At 35.3% G+C, this 27035-nt stretch overlaps 2 protein-coding genes across 4 annotated transcripts in view; one reads left to right on the forward strand and one right to left on the reverse strand.

Annotated features, from left to right (window-relative positions):
- LOC136034510 (carboxy-terminal domain RNA polymerase II polypeptide A small phosphatase 1-like) overlaps positions 1-14183 on the reverse strand; it is a 46494-nt gene extending 32311 nt beyond the window's left edge. For both annotated transcript variants that reach the window (XM_065715732.1, XM_065715731.1), the window contains exon 1: positions 14004-14183. In XM_065715732.1, coding sequence (XP_065571804.1) covers positions 14004-14070 — 67 coding nt within the window. In that variant the 5' untranslated portion in view covers positions 14071-14183. The remainder of the gene's footprint in view (positions 1-14003) is intronic.
- A 192-nt stretch (positions 14184-14375) lies between these two features.
- LOC136034512 (serine/threonine-protein kinase RIO1-like) overlaps positions 14376-27035 on the forward strand; it is a 119974-nt gene continuing 107314 nt past the window's right edge. For both annotated transcript variants that reach the window (XM_065715734.1, XM_065715735.1), the window contains exons 1-3: positions 14376-14480; positions 18206-18321; positions 23301-23493. In XM_065715734.1, coding sequence (XP_065571806.1) covers positions 14413-14480; positions 18206-18321; positions 23301-23493 — 377 coding nt within the window. In that variant the 5' untranslated portion in view covers positions 14376-14412. The remainder of the gene's footprint in view (positions 14481-18205; positions 18322-23300; positions 23494-27035) is intronic.

Genomic DNA, 27035 nt, shown 5'->3' on the forward strand with positions numbered 1-27035 from the left:
ACTAGACCAGATTAAATTAGAAAATGGTCGTTTTTCCGAATCGACCATCTGAGGGGGGGGGGGGGGGAGTGGGAAGACGGTTAAATCAGAAAAATGAGGAATTTTAAACTTACTAACAGGTGATTGGATCTTAATGAAATTTGATGTTTGGAAGGATATCGTGTCTCAGAACTCTTATTTTAAATCCCAACCGGGTCCGGTGACACTACAGGAAGTTGGGGGGGGGGGGAGGTCCTCAAATCTTGGAAAACGCTTAGAGTGGAGGTATCGGGATGAAACTTGGTGGAAAAATAATCACAAGTCCTAGATAAGTGACTGACGTAACTGGAATGGATCCGCTCTCTTTGGGGGAGTTGGGGGGGGGGGGTAGTAAATTCTGAAAAATTAGAAAAAATGAGGTGTTTTTTTTTACAAAGGAGTGATTGAATCTTAATGAAATTTGATGTTTGGAAGGATATTGTGTCTCAGAGCTCTTTTTTTAAATCCGACTGGATCCGGTGACATTGGGGGAGTTGGAGGGGGGGAGGGGCTAAAATCTTGGAAAACGCTTAAAAAGGAGGGATCAGGATGAAACTTGGTGGGAAAAATAAGCACAGGTCCTAGATACATAATTGACATAACTGGAATGGATCCGCTCTCTTTGGGGGAGTTGGGGTGGGGGGGTTAATTCTAAAAAATTAGAAAAAATAAGGTACTTTGACTTACAAAGGAGTGATCGGATCTTAATGAAATATTAGAAGGACCTCGTAACTCAAATCTCTTATTTTGAATCCCGACCAGATCCAGTGTCATTGGGGGGGGGGACCAGAAATCTTGGAAAACGCTTAAAGCAGGGAGATCAGGATGAAACTTGGTGGCATGAATAAGCACAAATCCGAGATATTTGACGGAAATAACCGGACCGGATCCGCTCTCTTTGGTGGAGTGGTGGGGGGTAACTTGGAAAAATTAGAAAAAATGAGGTATTTGTAACTTACAAATGGGTGATCAGATCTTAATGAAATTTGATCTTTAGAAGGATCTTGTGATTTAGAAATCTCATTTAAATCCCGACCAGATCCGGTGACAGTGGGGGGGGGGGGGAGCTGGAGGGGGAACCGGAAATCTTTGAAAACGCTTACAGTGGAGAGATCGGGATGAAACTTGATGGGAAGAATAAGCACAAGTTATAGATACGTGATTGTCATATTTGGAACGGATCCGTTCTCTTTAGGGGAGCTGGGGGTTGTTAATTTGGAAAAATTTTTAAAATTAAGGTATTGAAAAAGTGACCGGATCTTAATGAAATTTGATATTTAGAAGGAACTCATGTCTCAGAGCTCTTATTTCAAATCCCGACCAGATCTGTTGACATTGGAAGGAGTTGGAAGGGGAAACCGAAAATCTTGGAAAACGCTTATAAATTTCGTAGATACGTGATTGACATAACCGGACTGGATCCGCTCTCTTTGGGGGAGTTAGGGGGTGGGGTTCAGTGCTTTGGCGAGTTTGATGCTTCTAGACGTGCTAGGACAATGACAAATGGTAGGCATGTCAGGGAGCTGCACAAATTGACTTGATAAATTTGGTTTCCCTGATTAGACCATCTGGGGGGCTGAATGAAGAGGAAAAATTAGAAAAAATGAGGTATTTATAACTTACGAGTGGGTGATCGGATCTTTACGAATTTTGACATTTAAAAGGACCTCGTGACTCAGAGCTCTTATTTTAAATCCTGACCGGCATTAAGCCTCTGATTTTCCTTTTAGAGCAATCTATTGATTCTTAGAATTTTGCCAGAGTCATACCATATGAGTTCTTGGCTCTTCTGACCTCATCACAAGTACCATATGAGCTCTTAGCTCTTGTTTCTTTGTGGGTTTAGATGTCGTTTTTTTGTGTTTTATTTTTTTTAAACAACTTTTGTTTGTGTTTTCATTCTTTTTTTTTTCATTGAGAAAGGCTCCCAGACTTGGGGTCTTTATAATCAAAGTATTGTTTTGTTTTATTTTTTGTTCACTGCTTAGTTGAAATTAAAACCTGTTTTTCTTGATTACTTTTTTGTAAATGGAAAAGCAGTAGAAATAATTAAAATACCATATTTCATTCTGGTCTTGCATGGGCGGAATAGCCATTAATTAGTTATATATAATACCTATTATATTAGATAATAACAGCTATTAATTAAAGATCTCTGCAATGCTGGTAAGGATATTGGAAAACCTCTGGTTCATGGAGACCTATATGCCATTCACATGTCTGATAGTAGGATGCCCGCACTCTTTCTATATAGAAAACCAAAACTTCGCTTGTCCACATGAAGTAAAAAGCTCTGGATTTGTGGACCATAAGAAATGATCCCTTTGAAGACAAGTTATATAGGGACAGCCTGTTTTTTGGCAAAGCAGATGACATGACATATTTCAACACAATATACATCAAGAAAAATCAGGACATTATTTTTACTTAGAATCAAGTCAACCAACCCAAGGAACTGAGTTTGATCAATCTCAAAAGATGGCACACCAATAGAGCAAGCTATAGGTAAGTAGTCAGAGATCTGATAATCAAAAATAATATTAACTGTATTTATGGTCAGGTCTGAAGATACAGCAACACGGTCTAAATTAGAGGTTTGCAAAGAATTGTGAATATACACAAAATTGGACATTTTATCTAATACACACAAAGAATCACCAAATAAATCCTTAGGTATAGTAGTACATGGAGATGCCCAAGAATCTGGTTCAGACAAATTACAATTAAAGTCTCTAGCAATAACACAAGGTAAACCTAGACACTGAATGTTTTCTACACAAGAACCTAACTATTTACACAATAAATCAAATACCATAACTGACTGATTGTTGGATAAATCAGTGGGTAGATAAACACTAACATAAACACAGGAGTCCACTCTCAAAGCTAAGTGGTGATCATTTAGTTCAAACAAGTCAGAACAAAGAGCCAATTTAATAAAAGTAACAAGTCCACCAGAGAGATCTGAGTCAAGGATTAGCAAAATTAGAGTTCTTAATTTGGTCAATAGAGCTGATTATTTTATCATTTTCTAGTAGTATAGTGTTAAATAAGCTCAGAACGGACTATGACAATTCTATACTTAGTTGCTGGAGAGCTTCTGGACTTCTGGCAGCTTTTAACAAAGCCCCCACCACCCGTTAGAACAAGAGATAAGAGCTCATAGAGCACTTGTGACGAGGCCGGACAAGCCAAGAGCCAAGAGCTCATATGGTATGAGCTCTAGTAAATTCTAAGAATCAATAGATTGATTTAAAAGGAAAATCGGAGGCTTAATGGCGGCCGGGATTTAAAATAAGAGCTCTGAGTTACAAGGTCCTTCTAAGTATCAAAATTCATTAAGATCTGATCACCCATTTGTAAGTTATAAATACCTCATTTTTTCTACCTTTTCCCCTCCCTTCAGCCCCCCAGATGGTCTAATCAGAGAAAACGACTTTATCAGGTCAATTTGTGAAGCTCCCGAACACGCCTACCAACTTCCATCATCCTAGCACGTCCAGAAGCACCAAACTCGCCAAAGCACTGAACCCCACCCCTAATTCCCCCAAAGAGAATGGATCCAGTACGGTTACGTCAATCACGCATCTACGATATTTGCTGATTCTACCCACCAAGTTTCATCCCAATTTCCCTACTCTAAGTGTTTTCCAAGATTTCCGGTTTCCCCCTCCAACTCCCCCCAATGTCAACAGATCTGGTCGGGATTTGAAATAAGAGCTCTGAGACATGAATTCCTTCTAAATATCTAATTTCATTAAGATCTGGTCACCTGTTCTTAAGTTAAAAATACCTCAATTTTTCTGCCTCTCACTTGGACTATCTGTCTCGTTTTTCTACAATTAAACATGGCTCTTAACTTTTTACATTACAGTCCAACAACTTATTTAATGCTATATGTCAAATGCATCATGCCCGAGAAAATGTGCCTGATTCTCAAGAGCAGGGAAAACTCTGCAAAATATAAAAGTAATCTTCATAAAATCACATTATCAGTTCAAGCATGCTAGAGAACCCTACTTTAGAAGTTTGAAGCTCCTATGGCACTTCTGACAAGGCAAGAAGAGCTAAGAGTCAAGAGCTCATATGGTATGAGCTCTAACAAAACTCTAAGAATCAATAGATTGATTTAAAAGGAAAATTTTTAAACTGACAGTAAGGAGCGACATTAAAACTTAAAACGAACAGAAATTACTCCGTATAGGAAATGGGTTGTCCCCTCCGCAATCCCTCGCTCTTTACGCTAAAGTTTTTAATTGTTTTAAAAAGTAGAATTGTGGCAAAGAGTCAAACTTCAGCGTAAAGAGCGAGGGATTGCAGAGGGGACAACCCATTTCATATACGGAGTAATTTCTGTTCGTTTTAAGTTTAGATCCTATGACTTTTAGGGGGTGTTTCCCCCTATTTTTCCAAAATAAGGCAAATTTTCTCAGGCTCGTAACTTTTTATGACAAAGACTAAATTTGATGAAACTTATATATTAAAAATCAGCATAAAAAATCCGATTCTTTTGATATATCTTTTAGCAAAGTTCCGTTTTTTAGAGTTTCGTTTACTATTGAGCCGGGTCGCTCCTTACTACAGTTTGTTACCACAAACTGTTTGATCAGAGGCTTAAAGACGGTCGGATTTAAAATAAGAGCTCTGAGTCATAAAGTCCTTCTAAATATCAAAATTCATTAAGATCTGATCACCCACTTGTAAGTTATAAATACGACATTTTTTCTAATTTTTCCTCTTCCTTTAGCCCCCAAGATGGTCCAATCTGGGAAAATGACTTTATCAAGTCAACTTGTGCAGCTCCCAGACATGCCTACCAATTTTCATCATCCTAGCATATCCAGAAGCACCAAACTCGCCAAACCACTAAAACCCCTCCCCCCAACTCCCCCAAAGAGAGCGAATTCAGTACGATTAAGATCCTTCTATTTATCAAGTTTAATTATGATCTGATCACCTATTTGTAAGATAAAACTACCCTAATTTTCACTTTTTCCACGAATTCCGGTTTTCCCCTCCAACTCCCCCCAATGTCACGGGATCTGGTCAAAATTTAAAATAAGAGCTTTAAAGCACAAGATCCTTCTAAATATCAAATTTCATTAAGATCTGGCCATCCGCTTGTAAGTTACAAATACCTCATTTTTCCGAATTAACCCCCCCCCCAACTCCACCAAAGAGAGCAGATTTGGTTCGGTTATGTCAGTCACATATCTGAGACTTGTTTTTATTCTTCCCATCCAGTTTCATCCTGATCTCTCTCCTTTAAGTATTTTCTAAGATTTCTGGTCCACCCCCCCCCCCAATGATGCTGGATCCGGTTGAGATTTAAAACAAGAGATCTGAGTTGCAAGGTCCTTCTAAATAAGAAGTTTCATGAAGATCCAATCACTCCTTTGTAAGTTAAAATACGCCTTTTTTCTAATTTTTCAGAATTAACCCCCCCCAAATAGAGCGGATCCGTTCCAATTATGTCAATCACATATCTAAGACTTCTGCTTATTTTTCCCACCAAGTTTCATCCCGATCCCTCCACTCTAAGCATTTTCCATGATTTTAGGTTCCCCCCGAACTCCCCCCAATGTCACCAGATGTGGTCGGGATTTAAAATAAGAGCTTTGAGACACGATATTTTTCTAAATATCAAATTTCATTGAGATCTGATCACCTGTTTCTAAGTTCAAAATACCTCATTTTTCTAATTTTTCAGAATTAACCCCCCCCCAACTACCCCAAAGAGAGCGGATCCGTTCCGGTTATGTCAATCATGTATCTAGGACTCGTGCTTATTTTTCCCATCAGGTTTCATCTCAATCCCTCCACTCTAAGTGTTTTCCAATATTTTAGGTTTCCCCCTGCCAACTTCCCCCCAATGTCACTGGGTCTGGTCGGGATTTAAAAAAACAGCTCTGAGACATGATATCCTTCCAAATATCAAATTTCATTAAGATCTGATCAACCATTCATAAGTTAAAAATACTTCATTTTTTCTATTTTTTCTGAATTAACCCCCACTCCCCCAGATGGTCAAATCGGGGAAAACGACTATTTCTAATTTAATCAGGTCCAGTTCCTGATATGCCTGCCATATTTCATTGTCCTAGCTTACCTGGAAGTGCCTAAAGTAGCAAAACCAGGACAGACAGACAGACTGATAGAATTTTGTGATTTCTACATATCACTTGGTTAATACCAAGTGCCATAAAAATGTGGAATTTTGCATTTTTCCCAAAAGAAATATCATAGATGAATTAATATTTGTGTCTTTTCCAGGCGTGATCATATTGAACCGATGATCCTAGATGATTTGTAAAAGACTCAGTTAATTGAAAATTAAAAGTTCTAGAGCCCCTTTAAAGTGAACAAAAACATTGGGCCACAAGAAAGATGTTTTTACCATTTTGTAGCACAAAGCTACAATTTTTCCATGTGGAGGACCAAGTTCCTATTGACTAAAAATTTTATGATAGCAAATCAATTAAAAATATTGATAACTGTATATTGAGCTTCCTAGTTGCAGAGAAAATAATGACACACAGTTGTGCATTTGTTTGTGACAAGTCAATCAATTTGATTGGTCTCTTATTGAAAGTATATGTTGAAGAGTTATGGTCAACTATGAAAAGAAAACTTCTGGGAGCTATTGAAAATCACACATCTGTAAATTGGAAAAGGAAACACAAAAGCCTCCCATATTTTACATAAGATATTAAAATTGCCAGGAACAAAAAGAAAGGAAATACTGGAATCTGTACATAAAGAATCACAATCAGGTGGATTATTACATGAAATATAAACAGTTGTATCACCAATTGTAAAGTCTTAATAGAAATATCACTGAAAAATATGAGGAATCAGCAGCAGCTGCAATGAAATCTAACACCAAGAAATTTTGAGGTATGCATCATCCAGTAAGATGGAGAGATGAAGCTAATAATTATCAACTAAATAGTCTCACATCAGCAATTGGGAAACTACACAAAGGTATAGTCAATTCAGCCATTGGTGTTCATTTAAATATTAACAATCTACTATTGCTTAATCAACATTGATTTTCTCCCAACTGATCAGTTGACACTAACCTCATTGATACATATAAGCATGTCACAAAACTTATGGATGAGGGGTCTCCTGTTGACATGATATTACTGGATATAGCCAAAGTGTTAGATAAAGTATAACACAGGAGACTAAATTGTTAACTCTGTGCAATGGGTATATACAATGATGTTGTCAACTAGACAATGCAATGTCTTAGCAATAGAAAGCAAGTGGTAAGGGTATTCAGAGATGGCAGATCAATCTTCTTTTTAGAATCAGTAGATGTAAAAAGTGAAGTGCCCCAAGGGACTGCTTTGGGTCCATCTTTATTTAATATTTTCATTTACAATATACCTTCAATCGTAGAGAATAGAATTTACTTGTATGTGGATGATTCTAATATAATTGGTTCTGTCCATTTCCCAAAAAGTGTCATAGCCATCCAAGTGCATCTTGGTGCATTCTCAAAGTGGACAAAATCCTGGTGACTTGAACTTAATATCCAGAAATGCAGTCATTCACTTGGGAGCAAATAACCCTCTGTGCTAGTATTTTATGGAACCCAGCAATGGCTCAAAACAGCCAGCCATATGCAGTCACAGTGAAAAAGATATGGGAGTCTTGGTTGATGATAAGCTCAAGTATTATTTTCATACACAGTCTAGAGTAGCCAATGCCAACCAAACTCCTGGTTTAATGAAAAGAACATTCTGCAGCAGTCCTCAAGCTGTGATCACCAAGCTCTTAAACAGCCTGATCAGATCAAAATTAGAATTTGGAATGTGTATTACTACTCTAGTCAATAAGGGTGAGATATCAATTCCAGAATTAGTACAGCAATGTGTTAGTTAGCAACACTTTGCATATCCTACCCAATTACATAGGCTTGAATTACCATTCTCTTACATTTAGACATAGATGAGGAGATGTATTAATGGCTAACAAGTTAGTCTATGACCATAGTGTCATCCCCAACATGGTCTAGACAGTCAGTTTGCCAAGTACTAGTTGCCACCCCTTGAAGCTTTACCAAGAACTAACTCACACCAGGCTGCAAAAAAATTCTTTTCTAATTGTGTAGTCAGCCTATGGATGTCCCTTACCCAGAATGATGTTATGTCTTCCAGTGTTGAAGTCTTCAAGTCTAAAGTTGACAACTTTCCTTATTGCTGACAAGCTCTTGTCCTTGAGGCTGACAAGAGGGATTCAAGTTAAATTAAAGTAAGTTACACAATTCAAACAAGATACAAGTAGAGGTACTTCAGAGGGAAACCTATTGATGTATGTCTTGTGGACATTTGTGGACAATACAAAATACTTTTTTTTGAACAGGGCTTGATGAATTTTTTTTACTGAAACTATTAATTGTTTATATGGAATAAGGATCATAATCAATTTTAAATTTGCATTGTTCTGACTTAAAGTTTGACTCCTTGTTATTTAAATTGGAACAGAAAAAATTCCCCATAAAGGTAATTCAGAGCCAACAGGAAAACTTCCTAATGTATGCATTGTGAGCATGTTCATGATTACAAGGGATGTATCATGAACTATAGTTGTCAACAAATTCTTTATGTCTAGGGGGAGGGTTGAAACCCTCAACCAATGTTTTCAGCCAGTTGGATAACAAATTCAAGACAGTAAAATAATGGCACAAAATGCCACTATTTTTCTGGTTAATTTATTCTTTTTTTTATATAGGGTGAATGGGCTTCTTGAAAAATATATTGCAAAATTAATGAAAAAAAAATCAGATGTAGCCAGTAAAGAACCCAAAATGAAGTAGTTTCAATTGCAATATCTCTCAAATATCCTAAACACTATAGTATATACTATAATATGCATTCTGCATATATTTTGGAACAAAGGTAGAATATTCCAAAATTCTATCTTTTCTTCATTATTTTCATTTGCCATACTTTCTCTTAGGCTGCTAAATTTTTTAGAGAATAAAAGCTACCTTTCTGACAGAATTGTCAGTGCAAATAGGAGTCTGTCATTATTGTCACCACAAGAGACTGATGAGAATTAGCTTAGCTTACTTTCAAGATACCAGACACAAACCAACTTGATCTACAAATTACAAGGAGACATCAGCCTACCAAACAACACATAGAACAACCAGTTTCTCCAAAGTCATATCATCAATATTATTCCTGATACTCTTCTCCAACAAGCAAGATATTTTAGGGATGTAGAGCATTGGATCTAGTATTTCTTAAGAGACAGGAAGCTCTCTTGTCCACCCTATACCAGCCCTAATTGGAAAGAGTGAGCATGTCAACATACACATCAGAAGAGGGCAAACTACTAATACTAACAGTCTTAATGACTTACTCAACCAACAATTTGTCTCACTTTTGAATCCAGGGTCTAAAATATACCATAGATAGATGTCATCAAACTACTATCTCTTCCCTTTCTATATTTTCACAGCTTAGAAGATTACATACATGATAGTTTTATGCCTATTTAAGATTTGGCAAAAAGCAGTTAACCTTAACTTGAGTTTTCAGTAAGGAATCTAGTGGTACTACATTTGTAGTACATCTGATTAACAATCCTTCTAATCCCCCCAGACAGTAAAATCAGGGAAGTGACTATTTATAATTTAATCTGGTTGGGTCCCTGATATGCCTGCCAACTTTCATCATCCTGGCTTATCTGGAAGTGCCCAAACTAGCAGAACCAAGACCAACAGACGGACTGACAGAAATTTACATTGCAATCTAGGACTCTAGTACATGTGCTTACTTTTCCTACCAAGTTTCATCCCAAACCCTCTACTCTAAGCGTTTTCCAAGATTTCAGGTTCCCCCTTCCAGCCTCCCCCCCACAATCTCGTTGGAATGTCAATCCAGTTGGAATGTAAAATAAAAGCTCTGAGACACAAGATCCTTCTAAATAACAAATTTCATTAAGAACTGATAACTCATCTGTAAGTTAAAAATACCTCCTAATTTTTACTACCCCCCCAAACCTCCCAAAAGAGAGTGGATCTAGTCTGGTTATGTATCTAAGACATGTGCTTATTCTTCCTGATCTCTACACTCTAAGCGTTTTCCAAGATTTCTGGTTTCCCCTCCAACTCCCCCCAGTGTCACCAGATCTGGTCAGGATTTAAAATAAGAGCTCTGAAACACAAGACCCTTCTAAATATCAAATTTTATTAAGATCTGATCACCTGTTTGTAAGTTAAAAATACCTAACTTTTCTGAATTAACCCCCCCCCCCACAAAGAGAATAAATCTGGTCTGATTATGTCAATCATGTATCTAGGACTTGTGATTATTCTTCCCACCAAGTATCATCACAATCTCTCCACTCTAAGCATTTTCCAAAATTTCTGGTTTCCTCATCCAACTCCCCCAATATCTCCAGATCTGGTCAGGATTTAACATAAGAGCTCTGAGACACAACATCCTTCTAAATACGAAATTTCATTAAGATCCAATCACCCATTCATAAGTTAATACCTTTTTTAATTAATAAATTATGTCCCATCCCCCACCTCCCCCAAAGACAGCAGATCTGATCTAGTTATGTCAATCATGTATCTAAGACTTGTGATTATTCTCTCCACCAAGTTTCATCCCAATCTCTCCACTCTAAGCATTTTCCAAGAATTCTGGTTCCCTTCTCCAACTCCCCCAATGTCATCAGATCCAGTAGAGATATTAAATAAGAGGTCTGAGTTACAAGTTCCTTCTATATATAAAATTTCATTAAGATCCAACCACTTGTTTGTAAATTAAAAATACCTCATTTTTCCTAATTTTTCTGAATTAACTCCTGCAGATCCATTCTGGTTAAATCAATCATGTATCTAGGACTTGTGCTTATTTTTCCCACCAAGTTTCATCCCAATCTCTCTACTCTAAGCATTTTCCAAGATTTCAGGTTTCCCCCTCTAGCTCCCCCCAATGTAAATGGATCTGGTCAAGATTTAAAATAAGAGCTCTGAGACACAATATCCTTCTAAATATCAAATTTCATTAAGATCCAATCACCCATTTGTAAGTTAAAAATACCTCATTTTCCCTAATTTTTCTGGATTAACCGTCCCAACACTCCCCCCCCCCAGATGGTTGAATTGGGGAAGAGACTATTTCCAATTTATTCTCTTCTGGTCCCTGAATTGCCTGCCAAATCTCATTGTCCTAGTTTATCTGGAAGTGCCCAAACTAGCAAAACCAGAACAGACAGACCAACAGAAATTACAACTGTTTGTGTCACTTGGTAAATACCAAGTGCCATAATAAGCCCCTCAGACATCTAGCCCCAATGGAGAGAGAACGGCTGGGATGCAGTTGTGGCAACAGAGATTATTATATTTGGAGCCCTGAACAGTATTTTTTTTCTGGTTATTTCATATGCTGTAAAATTACTATCTCTTTTAATATATAGGCAAGGAATAGGCCTATATTAAAAGGTATAGATTTAGTGGTTGGCCTCTCAAGAAGGAAACTATAAAATTACAAAAACTATCAATACTGAAAAAAAATTCTATAATAATTGTATAAGTCATGGTAAAAGCCTAGGGATTTACTAGTAGCCTATATAAGGAAACATGTTAAGAAAACAATTCATACTTCATAACATGCATAATAATCCTAGCTAACATATTTTTCAGGAGGAGCAAATTTACCTTCACCTCTTTCCTAGTTTTTCCATTATATTTTAAATATTTGTGTCTATTCTCTAAGTCTTGAAAACTGTTTAGGCTATAAACAAACACCCAACCACTATCTAACATAATATAACCTCCAAAAAGTGCATAACTTTGCCTTAACCTTCCCCCATGGTTTAATATATGGCCCAGATTAATGGAGATACCATTTTATTTATGGCTTGTTGGGGATGTCATTGATTTTACTTGTTTACTAATGAATTAATTTGAAGAAGAGTTCTGAGATAAATTATAGCAGGCTACTCTAGAGATAAAATCTATATACATTCAAGTATAGCTGCTTAGAGTATTCCAGGGTAAATTTATAGCAAACAGTATTACTGGCTTTTGTATAAAGTGAATATACCACTTGATGCCTTTTTTTTATGCTCTTTACAAATATAATAATTGCTTCTACTAGAAATTGAGATTTAAGCACTTTTTGACCTCTAAAAAATGACCTAAATATGGGGTATAAAAAAGGCTTAAAACATTGGTCTCAAACTTTATAACATTGGACTCAAACTTACCATTTTATTATAAATCCATTTTTTTAATGTTATATTGGTAAAATTGGTGTAAACAGTATTACTGGCTTTCATATAAAGTAAATATACCACTTGATGCCTTTATTTATGCTCTTTACAAATATAATAATCACTTCTACTGCAAATTCAGATTTAAGCACTTTTTTTTACCTCTTAAAAACCTATATATGGGGTCATTACAAATCTGTATTAGTTTAAAAAAAAAAAATTGGGCTATATATTTGCACATCAGGGGGTGGGGGTAAAGCATAGCATATATTAAATATGTAAACTAACCATTGCTGTTTTTTTTTGTGTTTGTGCACACCAAATTTTAATGAGAAGAGAGATCACCAGTGCAACAGCACAAACACACACACAAAAAAAAAAAAACAGCAATGGTTAGTTTACATATTTAATATATGCTATGCTTTACCACCCCACCCCCCTGATGTGCAAATATATAGCCCAAATTTGTTTCTAAACTATTACAGATTTGTAATGACCCTATATATAGGTCATTTTTAAGAGGTCAAAAAGTGCTTAAATCTGAATTTGCAGTAGAAGCAATTATTATATTTGTAAACAGCATTAAAAAAGGCATTGAGTGGTATATTTACTTTATATGAAAGCCAGTAATACTGTTTGCACCAATTTTACCATTATATTATCAACAAGCACTGATTTTCCACAATTAAATTGGATAAATAAATTTTATCAATGTTAAGGCATTGTCTTCTTCCTTGTTGCCAAAATTTCAATTAAAGCATGCATTTTTTTTTTTTTTTACCAAATAATAGGATATTTGAAATTGCAAATCCATAATAGTTTAGAAACCAATTCAGGCTATATATTTGCACATCAGGGGGGTGGGGTAAAGCATAGCATATATCAAATACATAAACTAACCATTGCTGTATTTAATATAGTTAAATTTATAGCAAACAGTATAACTGGCATTTGTAAAAGCCTGCTTTCATATTTTTGAACAAAAACGCCATAACATTGATAAAATTTATTTATCTAAATTAATTGTGGAAAATCACTGCTTGTGGATAATATAACATTTAAAAAATGGCTATATTTAGGTCATTTTTAAGAGGTCAAAAAGTGCTTAAATCTGAATTTCTGGTAAAAGCAATTATTATATTTGTAAAGAGAATAAAAAAAGGCATTGAGTGGTATATTCACTTTATACAAAAGCCAGTAATACTGTTTGCTATAAATTAGCCTATTCCAGGGTCCAAGCATCACATCAACCATGCAATTGCTCATATAACTAGAGTTGGACAAGCAAACCTAGTTAGATCAGTCTACTTGGCCCTTTTTAAGTACCTACAACCTTAGAGATAGCTAGACATATTTTACCCACTGTCATTGCTTAAACTTCCAAGAAGTCTTCATTGATGATAGCCTACCACTACCTGCATCAAATGGATAGGCCAAAATGGGCTAGTATTGGAGGGCCTCTATTTTAAAGGAAAAATTAGTCACATAAAGACGATTAACTAAATATGTACAGTTCAGGGCATATATTTGACCATTTTGGTAAGAAGGGGAGTGAAGGTAATGTTAAGTGATGCACCTTGAGAATGATAGTATAGAAGTAGGTAATTTGAGAATTTCCCATAGCTTAGAAACACTCATAGTGTTTTATAATAGAAATACCAACATTCAATCTAGATTTTAACGAAGGAGCATAAATCCCTTTCCGAATCTAACCTAGTTTGTTGGAAAGTGAAACCAACCTCTTTCATTATTTGTACTTAGTTCTTCGTCTCTACTGACTTGAGTGATAATAGAAGATGCATCCATTCTACGTTATACACTGCATGCTTTGAAACCTCTTATGAATAGCGTAATGGAGTGCAGTATACTTTTTTGGAAAATTCTTTAGAAATGGGTTAAAAACACAACATATTCTTTTTTTCAGTAAAATAGCTGCAATGTAAAAACTGTAATACCTACTCAAAGTATTGAAGGAAACAAGTTTATAGGTAAAATAACCATCCTAAGCTGATGAAAAATAAATTAGAGCTATAAAAGTTATCAATTTAATTCAAGATAATTATTATATTGTTTTTGAAAATATGCTTTTTAGGGACTAAACTTTCTTTGAAATAGCCTTTATAAAATTTCGAAACAGCGGCACGAGCAATGGAGGGACAATTCGACGATGCTGAATCTTACCCTACGCTCATCACCAGAGAAGCTAAAAATGAAAAGTATTTAAGTTTATGTTCTAAATATCAGGCTATTTTCCTTCAGGGCTAAGATATCCCTATGCACAATTGATCAGAATAATCTAGCCTAATTAGTCTAGTTTTGTTAAAGGTTTTTGTAAACCTAGCCTATAAACTTGCAAGGATAGCCTACCTTGCATTCCATGAAAACGTTTTTCAAAGAAGAGAAAAGAGCTAAATTAAACCAAAGAAGAGCAAAAATACAGTCAAGTAGTTTTTCAGGTGTCAAACTAGCCTAGCATAAACTGCCATCATTAAATAGGTAAGGGTAAAATTCTAGTTAATTGACTTCTTGGCTATCTCGAAAAGGGCTTAGGTTAGGAAAATGAAACTTTGAGGGATGAATCCACAGACTAAAGTATGTCCCAGGAAGGTATTTTGAAGCAACTACCTTCACTCCTTCTCCCTCTAGAGGGCCCTGACATTTGATGACCTTTAAAAATATGTGTGTTATAAAAGTGAAACCTTGCAAAATAGATCTTCTGATTAATTGAATTACAACAAAATTGTTTTCAGCTTCATAACTTTGCTCAATTCCAATTTATAAGGTTTTAAAGATATGCAAAATAAATTTCCTAAATTTTGAAAAAAACATTAATATGGCTTCAAATTCTACTCAAATAACAGGAATTGCATTTTCAGAACTAGAGGTAGAGAAAAAGCAACTAGTAACTGAAAATTAAGGTAAAATGTTGTTTTGTCAAAATTTCAATAGGTATAGACCTGTCATGTAGGCAAATTTCAGGGCTGTCTGGAGTAGAGGGGGGTACTTTAAAATACCTTCTTGGGACATACTTTAGTCTGTAGATTCATCCCTCAAAGTTTCATTTTCCTAACCTAAACAGTTTCTGAGATAGCAAGAAGTCAATTAACTAGAATTTTACCTAGGTAAGTAACCTCCCCCCAAAAAAAATTACAATAAATAACTAAGTTAGATTAAAAATGAGCAGAAGGTAAAAGGAATAGGTCTGATAGGTGTCACTTAATATTACCCCCACCCCTCTTCACACCATAATGGTCAAATATATTTAGTGAATCTTCCTTATACCCTATGATTATTTCAGTTTAGACTCAGGGATGAGTCTAAAGGCTAAATTATGTCCTAGGAAGGTATTTTGAAATACCCGCCTCCATTCCTTCTCCCTCTAGAGGGCCCTGTCCTTTGATGACCTTTAAGAATATGTGTGTTATAATAGTGAAACCTGGCAAAATAGATCTTCTGCATGAATGAAGTACAACAAAATTATTTTCAGATTTAAAACTTGGCTGTTTCTTCTGCCATTGTAGGATTTATACTAAATATTCTCTCTGAATTGCAAGTTTTATATACTTATAATACTGGCATATGCAATGCCCTATATTGACGTCAACTTATAATAATGTCATATACAAACATACAAAATACATACATGACATCATAATGCTCAATCCTTATAATGATGTCAGTTGTCAAACATACAAAAATACATACAATTTATTGTTATATTTATAGATATAGATAGATAGATTACTGACATCAGAGCAGGAGTAAGACTATGAACAGCTTTATAGATTAGTGTGATATTGTCAGGCTATGCACTCACTTTTGACTCCTAAATCAGTATTCTTGTTTTTTTTATACTCAGTATTCTTTGTTTTTTTTTAATCAGTATTCTTTGTTTGTTTTTTTTCATTGGGTGTTTTCAGCAAAGCAGTAGTTTTCTATAATCAGACAAACAAAAGGAAATATTATCAGTTGGTTTATTTGGACTAGTTTTATTGATGTATGTTAGATAGACTGTGCAATGATAATCTGTTTGTTTTAAGTTTCAACTTTCCTCTTTACTTCCCTGAGAAAAACTTAGTTTTTTTTTTAAATCAGTCTTTGCTTGTTCTTAATTTAAATTTAATATAGAACAAACACTGCCATGATCTATTTTTTTACTGGTGGAAGCCCCCCCCCTTTATATTTAGAATAATTTTCTTTGTTGTTCAAAGTGGGGAACTCTAACTATCATATACAAGATTTTTGACCATACTTATTTCAATGGTCCAACTCTGATTTTGATCTGATGTCATTATTGAGGATTTCAGGCTCTTTTCCAACATCATCAAAAGTTTGCTTTCTCAGTAAACTTTTACTTTTAAGGTTAACCAAAATAATAGTTATTATTGCTGAATCAATATCAGATGGCAATTCTTTTTTCATCAGGCAGTTTTTTTTTTTCAAATTTGCCTTTCAACTTTGGTTATCCATGGGCTATGGTTTGCTCTTTACTAGGTTGCAGCTACTGCTGCTACCACGATAGAAGAGACAAAACCATGGTAAACAAACTCCTGATATTGATATGCCTGATACATTACATGTAATACCAATACATGTCATGCACCTTATACACCTTACACTTATATGCCCAATACTATGTACAGCCCTTCACCAGAGACTATAGAGGGTCATATCATCATCCAAACTATATTTATTGGACCTTTGAACTATGTTGAACATAATGTCTATCTAAAAAAATTATATGACAACAGGGAGGGAGGGCTTTTGTGGATGGGGGGCTAGCTGCCTTCCAATCTTTTTGGTCACTGAAAAAGGGTACTATTAAACTTAATTTCTGTTTGAATGAGCCATTAAATATCTCTATGATGTTTTGGTCATATGCTAGTCCTGGTTGAAATAAGAAAAGAAAAAAGCTAGCATCACTACTGTGCATTGTGTCCCAAAAATAAATAGAGTTTTCATAACTGTATTGTATATCTAAGCTGTGGTGCTACCCATGCAACAAACTGACTTTACTTGATGTTCAAGTTGGAGGACTGTAATCGACAATGCTGATTCCAATGATGTACTTTTTTCTTCAATCCAACGCCATTTTCATGGAGTTTCATACTTTTTTTGGAAATCACCATAAATTTGTTTTTGCAATAAACTTTTACTTTTTTGATTAACCAAAACAGTAGTTACCATTCCTGATCAGTGTCAGTTTGCAATTTTTTCTCACTTGGCATTATTTTAAACATGTTTTTCAACTTTTGGTTACTATGGGCTATGGTTTGCTCTGTACTCTTCAGTTCCATAAGGTGTTCTTAAAAGTTTTGCCTTCTGTCCTAGCCAATAGCAAACTGTCAAGGGCTTGTAATACTGCAAATGTGAGGAGTCATAGCCCATTCATGCAATCCAATTCCCTGTTTCAACTTAGTGCATTCACTATACCATCAGTTGAAGGGGATTTTGGAAATTGAAGTAGTTAAAACTTATAATTGAAATTCAGTGGTAATTGAGAATAATTTTTACAGTAAATAATTTTTCTTTACATATCCCACAATGTACTGTCCTGTCTCCCATTATGTACCACCTGTCAGTATAAGCTGGTATACACAGGGAAATGACTTGTTTCTTCAGTTATTAAACAGAGAAAATCATATTTAATGAAAATCCTTATGAGCTTGGTTTTCAATCAAGTTTGTCCATGTCAGTTCCAACTAGTACAATATAGCAAAAGTTGTTTCATTTTATGCCATTCATGTTTACCACATTTTCATGCATGCTATTCAAGCTTGCCATATTTTGGGACAGTTGAAGGAATAATTGGCCCCTTTTTAAGCCCAAACTAGGAGATTTTTGGAGCAATAACAACAGGGGTGGGGGGTTACTTTGTGTGTAAATATGTCACCACCTTTGTATTTATAATAAAAAAATAATTTCCTGTTCATTTTTCTAGCACTATTACTCGACCTGTCGACGCTATTGATTTAATACCTTCAGTTGGCAACCTCAGTGTTGAAGATTGGGATAGTTTTGAAGAATCTGATGAAGATTTCTTAGAATCTTATTATGGTAAGAGTACCCTCAAGTAGTTATTCTGTAACTTTTTTTCTCTGTTTGTCCATTTATTTGTGGATCCAGAAAAAAAAAGCAAATTCAAAGGAATACTGGCCATCATGTTGAAAAAAGTGTGAGAGATGAAAAATCATGCCCTTTAGACCATTAAACATAAAATGTATTTTATAGTTAAAGGTAAGGAGCAGCATTGAAACTTGACGAATAAAAACTATGCTGTATGTGAGGAGGGCTCCTGTCTCCTCAACTCCCGTTTTTTACGCTGAAGTTTAGCTATTAATTAACTGGCAGCAATCTGTAGTGACTGTGAAGTAGCAGAGTGGATTGATACTATGCTTGCTTGTTAATACGGTGTCTAAGGATCGATCCCTTCTGAAGCAGTGCTGGGAAACAGGCTTGCCTTTGCCTGCCAAGCTTGCCTGCCTTTGCCTTTGCTGGGAAACAGGCCTACCTTTGTAAAAAGAAGACCTAGCAACTGAAATGTCGATTTGATGTCCTATGCGCAATCAATGACTATATAACCTTTATCCTTTTCCTTTTTTCGAGTGCAAAATATAGCCACGTGGCAATTGTGAATGTTTTATTGACCAATTGCCTTTCAGAACAGTTAGACAAAGCTTTTATTATTTAAAGCAAATACAAATAGATAAAACCTCTCATTTTTGAGGCATTGTGAAAAAAAGGATTTCATTTTCTGTTAGAGCAGTCATTTTGAAGCATTGACGGAAAAAGTGAAACTTCCACAAATAATTGTATTTATTAGAAAAAAAACAATCAAAATAATAAAAAATTACTATTAACCGAACATCTACCAAAAATTAGTCTATGATGCTCTTCAGTTTTCAATGTACTCCATACTTATTGCGAGGAGTCGTCCTACCCGCCGAATAGCATGATTTAAATGTTGCTTTACTTGAAGTTTATAATATTTTTGCAATAGTAGGGAAACAATTCCCCCCTTAGCACCTATTTGCCATGCTTGGTCCAAATATATTGTTCTAAATGAGGGAAAACAAGAGTTCCAATCCCCTTCTTACACCATTTGAAGGACTTCTTGCATAAATAGGCACATAAAAATTCGCTTTCTTAGAATTCGCTCCCTCCCCCCCCCCTCCCAAAAAAATGATCCAGTGACCTTCTACCCTGTCTTAATTGCTAGTATGTAGTTGTGTGATCCAGCATAAATGTTATTAATTGTGTATATACGTTCCATATATTAACCCCTAATTTTGTACAGACTTTGTATGTATATGTTCAGGGCCAAATGCAGAACTATCTGGCACAGACGTGTACCAATATTCTCCTTTGATAGTTTCCGTTTCTCCCTCGATAGTTTTAATAAAGACGCTCAGAAATTCCAGAGAGCTTTGGAGGAATTTTTAGGGGCCTGGGCCTCGAGACGTCGTCTCTTGGGTACGTTCCAAATGTGAGAGTGTAATATCAGAATATCTGCAAAAGATATGTATGCAGCTTCTCAGTGGTTCTAAGGTGATTCATTATCTCAGAATATCTGCGAAAAGATATGTATGCAGCTTCTCATTGGTTCTAAGGTGATTCACTATGTCAGAATATCTGCGAAAAGATATGTATGCAGCTTCTCATTGGTTCTAAGGTGATTCATTATCTCAGAATATCTGCGAAAAGAAATGTATGCAGCTTCTCATTGGTTCTAAGGTGATTCATTATCTCAGAATATCTGCAAGATAGCATTTTGGCCATATAGTGGCCGAATTTTGTTTTTTGCGAATCTACTTCTCAAAATATGGGGGGAGGGGAATGTGTGGGGAATCTTTGTCGTTAATCAAAATGTTCCAGTGAAAATAATAAAAGGGAATTCTTCAATGAGACTACCAAGAAATGGTAAATAATCCCTGTCCCTCTCTTATTTGACGTCCCAGGCAAAAAATTGATTTTCTTTAATGTGCACAGTATTCATCCCCCCTCCCATTGTGGTTGTTATCTCTTCCAAATACTGAATGACCACTCAACACAATAGCAAGCTTTAAAAGGGGTGAATTACTAAATCCAACCATGGATAGAAGCCTTTCGAACCTTCTGGAACAGTAGTTTTTTCAACAGTAAAAGAGCATAACAAATTTCTGCATGAATGATGTCGAACAGAAGACAAACTTCCAATTCCAAGAAGGACTTGTGCCAAGTGAGCAGCTGAAAAGGAACGCAATTTTTTGCAGAGATTTTCTAGAAACCAAAGATTCGCTAAAGCCGATAAAGCTGCCTGTGTGAATTGAAGTTTAAATGGGAAGGTGATCTGATGTTTGATTATCAAAGACTTACTTGATCGGTGTGGTTTCTAACTGAAGAAAAGAGATAACAACATCCTGATTTTAAGTTTGAAGAATTTATAAATTTCTCCAGACATCAAATTGCAGAGAAGGTCTGATTGAAAGTTTGGCTGTGGCCAAATTGGATATCTTAATTTAAGTCGCCCATTATTGCTAATGGAATTTTAAGATTTTCGGCCTTTTATTTGTATACTACTAACCTTTTTTTTTGTTAAAAAGCAAAAGCGATTTGGCGCTCAGAATTTTCATGTTGGTAATCAGTTGGAAGACATACATAGAAAAAACGCAATCCTCAGCTCAGACACCAATAAAATAATCGCAACTCTCAAACAAGGGAAACCTATGGGAAGATGTCTCAAAAAAACAAAGTCACTTGGGGGTTTATACAACGGTCGTTTTTTGTTTTTTTGCTTTTTTTTGCTTATGTGTTATGGAAGAGGATTCAGTACTATTGTCTAACTGCAATAAACCCAAACAATGGCTCAATAACAACTTGTTCCACCAACACATCACATGTTTAAGTGAGCGAAGTTCTTGTACAGTCTAAATTTTATTTGTGAAATTGCCGTTGGTATTGAAATGTACACAAATAAACGGTGCATCACGCTTAGAGTTTAAATTAGTTTTTACGCTGACCGTTACCAGGACATTTCACGTTGTAGCAGGTGTGATGTGAGACCTTGCAGGAAGCGCGGAACATAGTTCAGGGGCACTGTCTGTCACGAGGTGAAGTAAGAACTGCTTAGAGCTGCAGCATCTTGGATAGAGAAGGGTGTTTGCGTACTGTGCAGTTTTCTGGCGAACCTCATAACAGGAATAGCACAATCTAACCATAAAAACAAAGCCTCAACATACAATCTTTAATAACCAGCTTCTATAGAGTCTTTCAGAAATTTTTTAGGTACAGTTGTTTCTCAGAGTAAACTTCGATGAACCTGGCAGTTATTCCAATGGATCCTTTACTAAATTTTATAATATCTATCTGAAGTTCTGCCCGTAACTACGGCGAAAACTGGTTATTAGATAGTTATAATTTACGATGAGTGAAATAAATCATCAGATTGCTTAAGATCATTCTTTCTTGAAAGGGGCATGTTTTACACTCACCGTTCTTCCATTAGTATAACAAAAGAGCGGTGAGTGTGCGTTGCTAAATCTTTAAAATTTATGAATTCATGTAAATGGAATATTCAGGAATATAACTTCTGGCCAAATTAAATCCAACCTAACGTAATCTACATGTAAAGAATCTACTTTTTATGCTGATTTCAAATATATGAAGTTAAATTAATTGTTAAGAAATAAATAATTAAAGAATTTTTCAATAAATTAATTTTTAATTAAATGTAAAATTAAGATTAATTTACCGACCAACGTTATGTTTATGTATAAAGTCATCAGATTTATTAACTTTATGCATTTCGTACCATAAATAATTTATTCCGATCAAAAAGTGAGAGGATAAAGTCACCAAAAGAAGAACTTTGCATAACCAAGGTATTTCCCACGGTTAGCAACAGTTTCAGAGTAACCTAATGGACCTTAAATTCTGAGGAGACCAAATACGGGTGTCTGTATCCGGACTAATAATTGGCTGTTTTTTGTTTCGTCCTTGGTTGGGGTGGGACAAAGTCGCAAGAAAAGATTTAAGGGAAATCTTTTTCCCTTCTTTTTCCCTTGACTACTTGGGAGGGTGTAAAGAGGGAGGCCTTGAATGGTTTGGGATGGAGGACGAGCGTGCGTAGCTGTGTTGGCTCTGACGGCTTGGTACCGCGGTGGTTTGTTAGTAGTAGCAGTAGTAATTTTTTTTTGAGTTGGTTTTACCGACTGGCTGGCCATTTTTACTGACTGATTTGAGTTGCTATAATTGGCTATTAAATCTGTAGAAGAGTAGAACTATGAGTAGAACTATTTTATGTTGTGGTTGCATATTTGTCTGAATTGATAAGGAAGCACAAGCTGGTGTAGCAGCTACAATCAGACATAAACTTTGACTTCTAATAAACATAGTTTCACCTAAAATCTACAAAAATTCAAGAACTCTATTGCCAGGGTTGCCACCCGATGAAGAAAAGTCGCCTGATTTTAGTGATTTTTTGGTTGATTTAGTGATTTTCTTCAATAATCGAATAATTTATGCACTGATATAATGATTTTTTTTTCTCAAACAATGTAAAAATCATCAGAAATAGTGATAAATTATTAAGGGGTCTACACCACCGTAAAGTGTGCATACTTGAAATATCAATATTGTCATCAAATTTTTAACTCTCCGAAAGTAGATGCCACAAGTAAAAAATCACACCAAAAAAACAAAACATTAGCGTTTTCCTAAAAAAAAATATTGAGAAAAACACATCATTTTGATGATAGGTAGCATGTCAATAAGACGTCTAGAAAAAAAGATAGTATGCTGGTAGCAGAAATGTCACCTTAGACCAGAGGCATTACTATTCGGAATGTTTGGGAATTGGGCAATGGATTTTACCGTCTGGATAGTCATTTTTACTGACTGACTTGGGTGATATTCCTATTAAAATCTATTCATTTTCTTTTTTTTTACTGACTGAGGACTGATCTTTTTTCATTGATTTTACCTGATTTATTTTCATTATTTGTTATTGTCTTTACTCATTATTCTTGAAAGGATTTGAATTAGCTTATTTTCTGTAGATCAGGATGGTGAGAGACCCATTCAGGTGAACCGACACCAGTCAACAAATAAAATTGTCAGCTTTCAACCCAGTGAAAAACTATTTGAGAAGTATGAGAAGAAAATTGACTTTGGGCATAAGATATCAACTCCTTTTGGCAGAGATACTTCAAATTCCATGTTTATTGGTGGAAGAAAAACTGGCGACGATAAGTATGTATCTTATCTTTTTAATTTTCACGAAAAAGTTTAGTATAAATCATGCAGACGGGGATCTAAGAGATTGTTCGAGGTCTACCCCCTTCCCCCCCCAAAAAAAGAATTATCAGCCTAAACATCTTATTTTTACATGATTTTTTAAATGCTGCATTTTATTATAGGTAAACTTATCGCAAAAAGAAATTGAGTATTATTCGTTCAGTAGTAGTTAGTATTTACTCTTCAAAAAGCAACTAATTTTAAAGTTCAAGAGTAAAAAAAAAGTGCTGTTGAAAAATAAAACCAAAATCAGAGGTGGCTAAGTCAAAAGCTTTGAACAGACTAGGAAGGAGAAGAAATAATTGTGAGTGGAGTCGTCTCTGGCAGGCCTTAAGTTCTTCAGGTAAAGTTTGAGGCTCATTTCTGCTCTGATTTTTTATTTTTTTAAATCTTTATTGGCCGATTGAGGCCTTTTGCACCGATCCTGATTCTAAGATTATATTATAATTCTAATTCCAACCAACTATTGGAAATATTTTTGAGCTTTTTGATCAACTGACCCCACTTGCTAACTTTGACTTACTAACTTCCAAAGCAAACACCATACGGTGCTGGGTAATAGTATTGGTGAGCAAAAACTTCATTATTTTGGTTGGCTAGAATCGAAATTCCCAATACATGACTGTCCTTTTTCAAGTACTGATCGAAGAGTAAACCCCGCCTGCAGACCATGTCAAAGAATAGAGAAAATTTATAAGAGACACAACCTGATGCTTCCTAGGCTTGCTAGCTAGCCTGCTAGCCTAGGAAGAAAAAAGAAGAAGAGAAAGGAGACACGTCACTGCTACCCATGCAAAAAAACGAATTTTATTTTTTTCAAGATGGGTTTTTTTCAGTTATTTCAAACTCTACCCTAGTTTTCCAACCTGCTAATTCTTAAGATGCGTTTTCGCTTCCGCTACCCTTTCAGAGGAGTCTCTAGCTCTTCGTCAAAATTCTCAAAAACTTGTTTTCATAACAAACTTTTACTGTTAAGATAGGCCTATGTGTGTGTGTAATTTGAATCTGATAAATTCCATTTACAAAACTTCTATATAGAAATTGATAGAAATAAATAAATGAAACTACTGATCCAACTTAAAGGCTCTTAAAGAGCTACTAATGCCATTGACAGTATAGATTTATCGAACATAATAGAAAGATATTCAAAATAATCTTAATTTTAATTAAGCAAAAGACATATAAAGTTAAAAAAAAACAATATTTTTATTGATATGCATATGAATAAAAATGCTGGGCAAGATTAGTTGGTGCCGGTTGTTCGATTTTTGGGGACAAAACTGAATTTTTTTTCCATTAATAATTCTCTCTTCTTGATAATGACAATTATTATATAATTTTATATTGGTATATTAATTAAAATTATATATTGTATAATGATCATTATTATATAATAATGATAATTAAATAATGATTTCCTCTTCTTAGAATGACGACTAATAATAGAAGAGTTCTCCAAGAGAAGCAATTCTATGAGGTTTTCTTTATGTAACTTGATAACAATCCCTCCAAAAATTACCCAAAATCCCATCCGGGGGCTATTTATGTTTCTGCCGTCCTGTAGAATCTCTTCGTGCTGGTGAAATTATAACTCTTGAGTATCTGAAAACAAAGACGCTTGACTTTTTGGTCATCTCACATTCTGGTGGATTACTTGACTGGGTGGAGATAAAAAAAACTCCTGTCCTGCCATTTTTCAATGAAATTATGGAAAAAAGTTTTTTTTCTTCAAAATGTAGGGATAGGGGCAGCAAAACTTTCGTGGCTAATGCATCTTCCAACAGATGCCACCGGAAGTTCCTCTGCTTTACTTGATGATCTACATTTTGGTAAAGATTCCCAGTCGGTTTGTCACTGCTAAGGGGATCTCTCCTTTTTTCGTGTCTTCTTAAGTGCATCAAACAAGGTTGCAGTAATATATTTTTCAGAATAAGAGTTCCGCAAGTTGAGAGGTTCGAATTGAAAGAGGTTCTTTTAGGTCCAGGTTCCGGCATCAGTTTAAAGAGAGGCTTAGATGCAAAATTATGAACTATAAGCTGCTCCTCCTTCACTCCCTATCCTTCTGCGACGCACATAGCTATGTTCATCACCATCATATCAAATATATTCAGCTTTAATCTATTTTTGGTCGAAACCTCTTTATTTTACGTTGTTTATTTTTCATAAGACACATACAACGATCTAAGAAGCTAGATGTTTTATTAGATTAGATATTTGTTTTGCCAAATATAAAGAACTTGAGTCACTCAAAGCTCCTACTCGGCAGCGTCGCCAGCGTAGAGGGAACCAGACGTGAGTGCCGTTGGTCGTCTCCATAGTGGTAATATAACGAAGATGTTTCAAAGTATTCTAAGAATCCTATTAAGAGTACACTGAGGGAACAGGTCAGTCGGTTTTTGAGGTGGTTCTACTAGAGATGGTTGGTGGAACTGACCAACCAAAGGTTACTGTGAAATTTGTACATTCTACTGTCTACGGTGCCTCTTTGGTTTAAGGCCTGAATAGGGGCTTACTGATTTTGGTACTCAGGAAAATTTGCATGGTATCGACAATGAATAATGCAGGGCTCTGGCGGGTCATAACTTGCTAATTTCAGTACTCTACAAAACAAATGAAGTAAATTAGATTAAATAATAGTATCTCCATTTCTACAGGGTGTTACTGGGAATGTTTCTTCCTAAAACTGTTACGCTTGAAAGCAAAATTTAATCGCATAAAAGGTAGGAAACTAAGGGCTAATCAAAAGAATTGAACTTTTATTTTTGCTAAGAATATCCATGGCTGCTTCGCCTTGTATACAGGGAGATAATGTCATGTCATCTATTTTACTATGGGTTTTTCCAGCTCCCAGAATTTGCAATTTTCTATCCCCCTTTTCAGATCCAGTGGAGCACCCAGAAAATTATATCTTTGGCAATTGTGTGCCAAACTGAAAAAACCTTTAGTTTAACTGCAGCAGAAGAAAAATTAATTTGTAACGTAATAAAACCCATACTACAAAACATTTTTTTTAAAATTATTACTCTGACAAAAGTGTCGTCTTTATATCCCTGTATTTAATTTTATTCAGTTAGATAAAAAAAGGATAGTGTTGATCATAAATTGACATCTCTGCCCATGCGACTGATATGTTCTATATTCTAATATTTCTAGGATTTATGATTAATCAGACACAAACGGCCGAAATAAGACTGTTTTTAAGGGGTAAAGTAAGCTTCTGCAAAATAAAAGTCTCTTGCACCCGCCTTCAGTATTTTAGCAACCGAATAGTTATTAAATGCTTCTAAGCCAAATTGGCCTGCCATGACCATGATATTTTTATTCAAATATAAATATTAATTAATAGTTTCTACTTTCATTGGTTTATGTCCTGGAGTAACAATTACTTATACTTGGATTGATCGTTTGCTATTAATTGTTTTAGTAGATAAATAAATAATTAACCAAAACAATGATCCAGTAACAATGCCATCTATTTTATTTGTGGGTTCTTATAG

Source organism: Artemia franciscana, chromosome 13, assembly GCF_032884065.1.
Source record: "Artemia franciscana chromosome 13, ASM3288406v1, whole genome shotgun sequence".
Taxonomy (NCBI): domain Eukaryota; kingdom Metazoa; phylum Arthropoda; class Branchiopoda; order Anostraca; family Artemiidae; genus Artemia; species Artemia franciscana.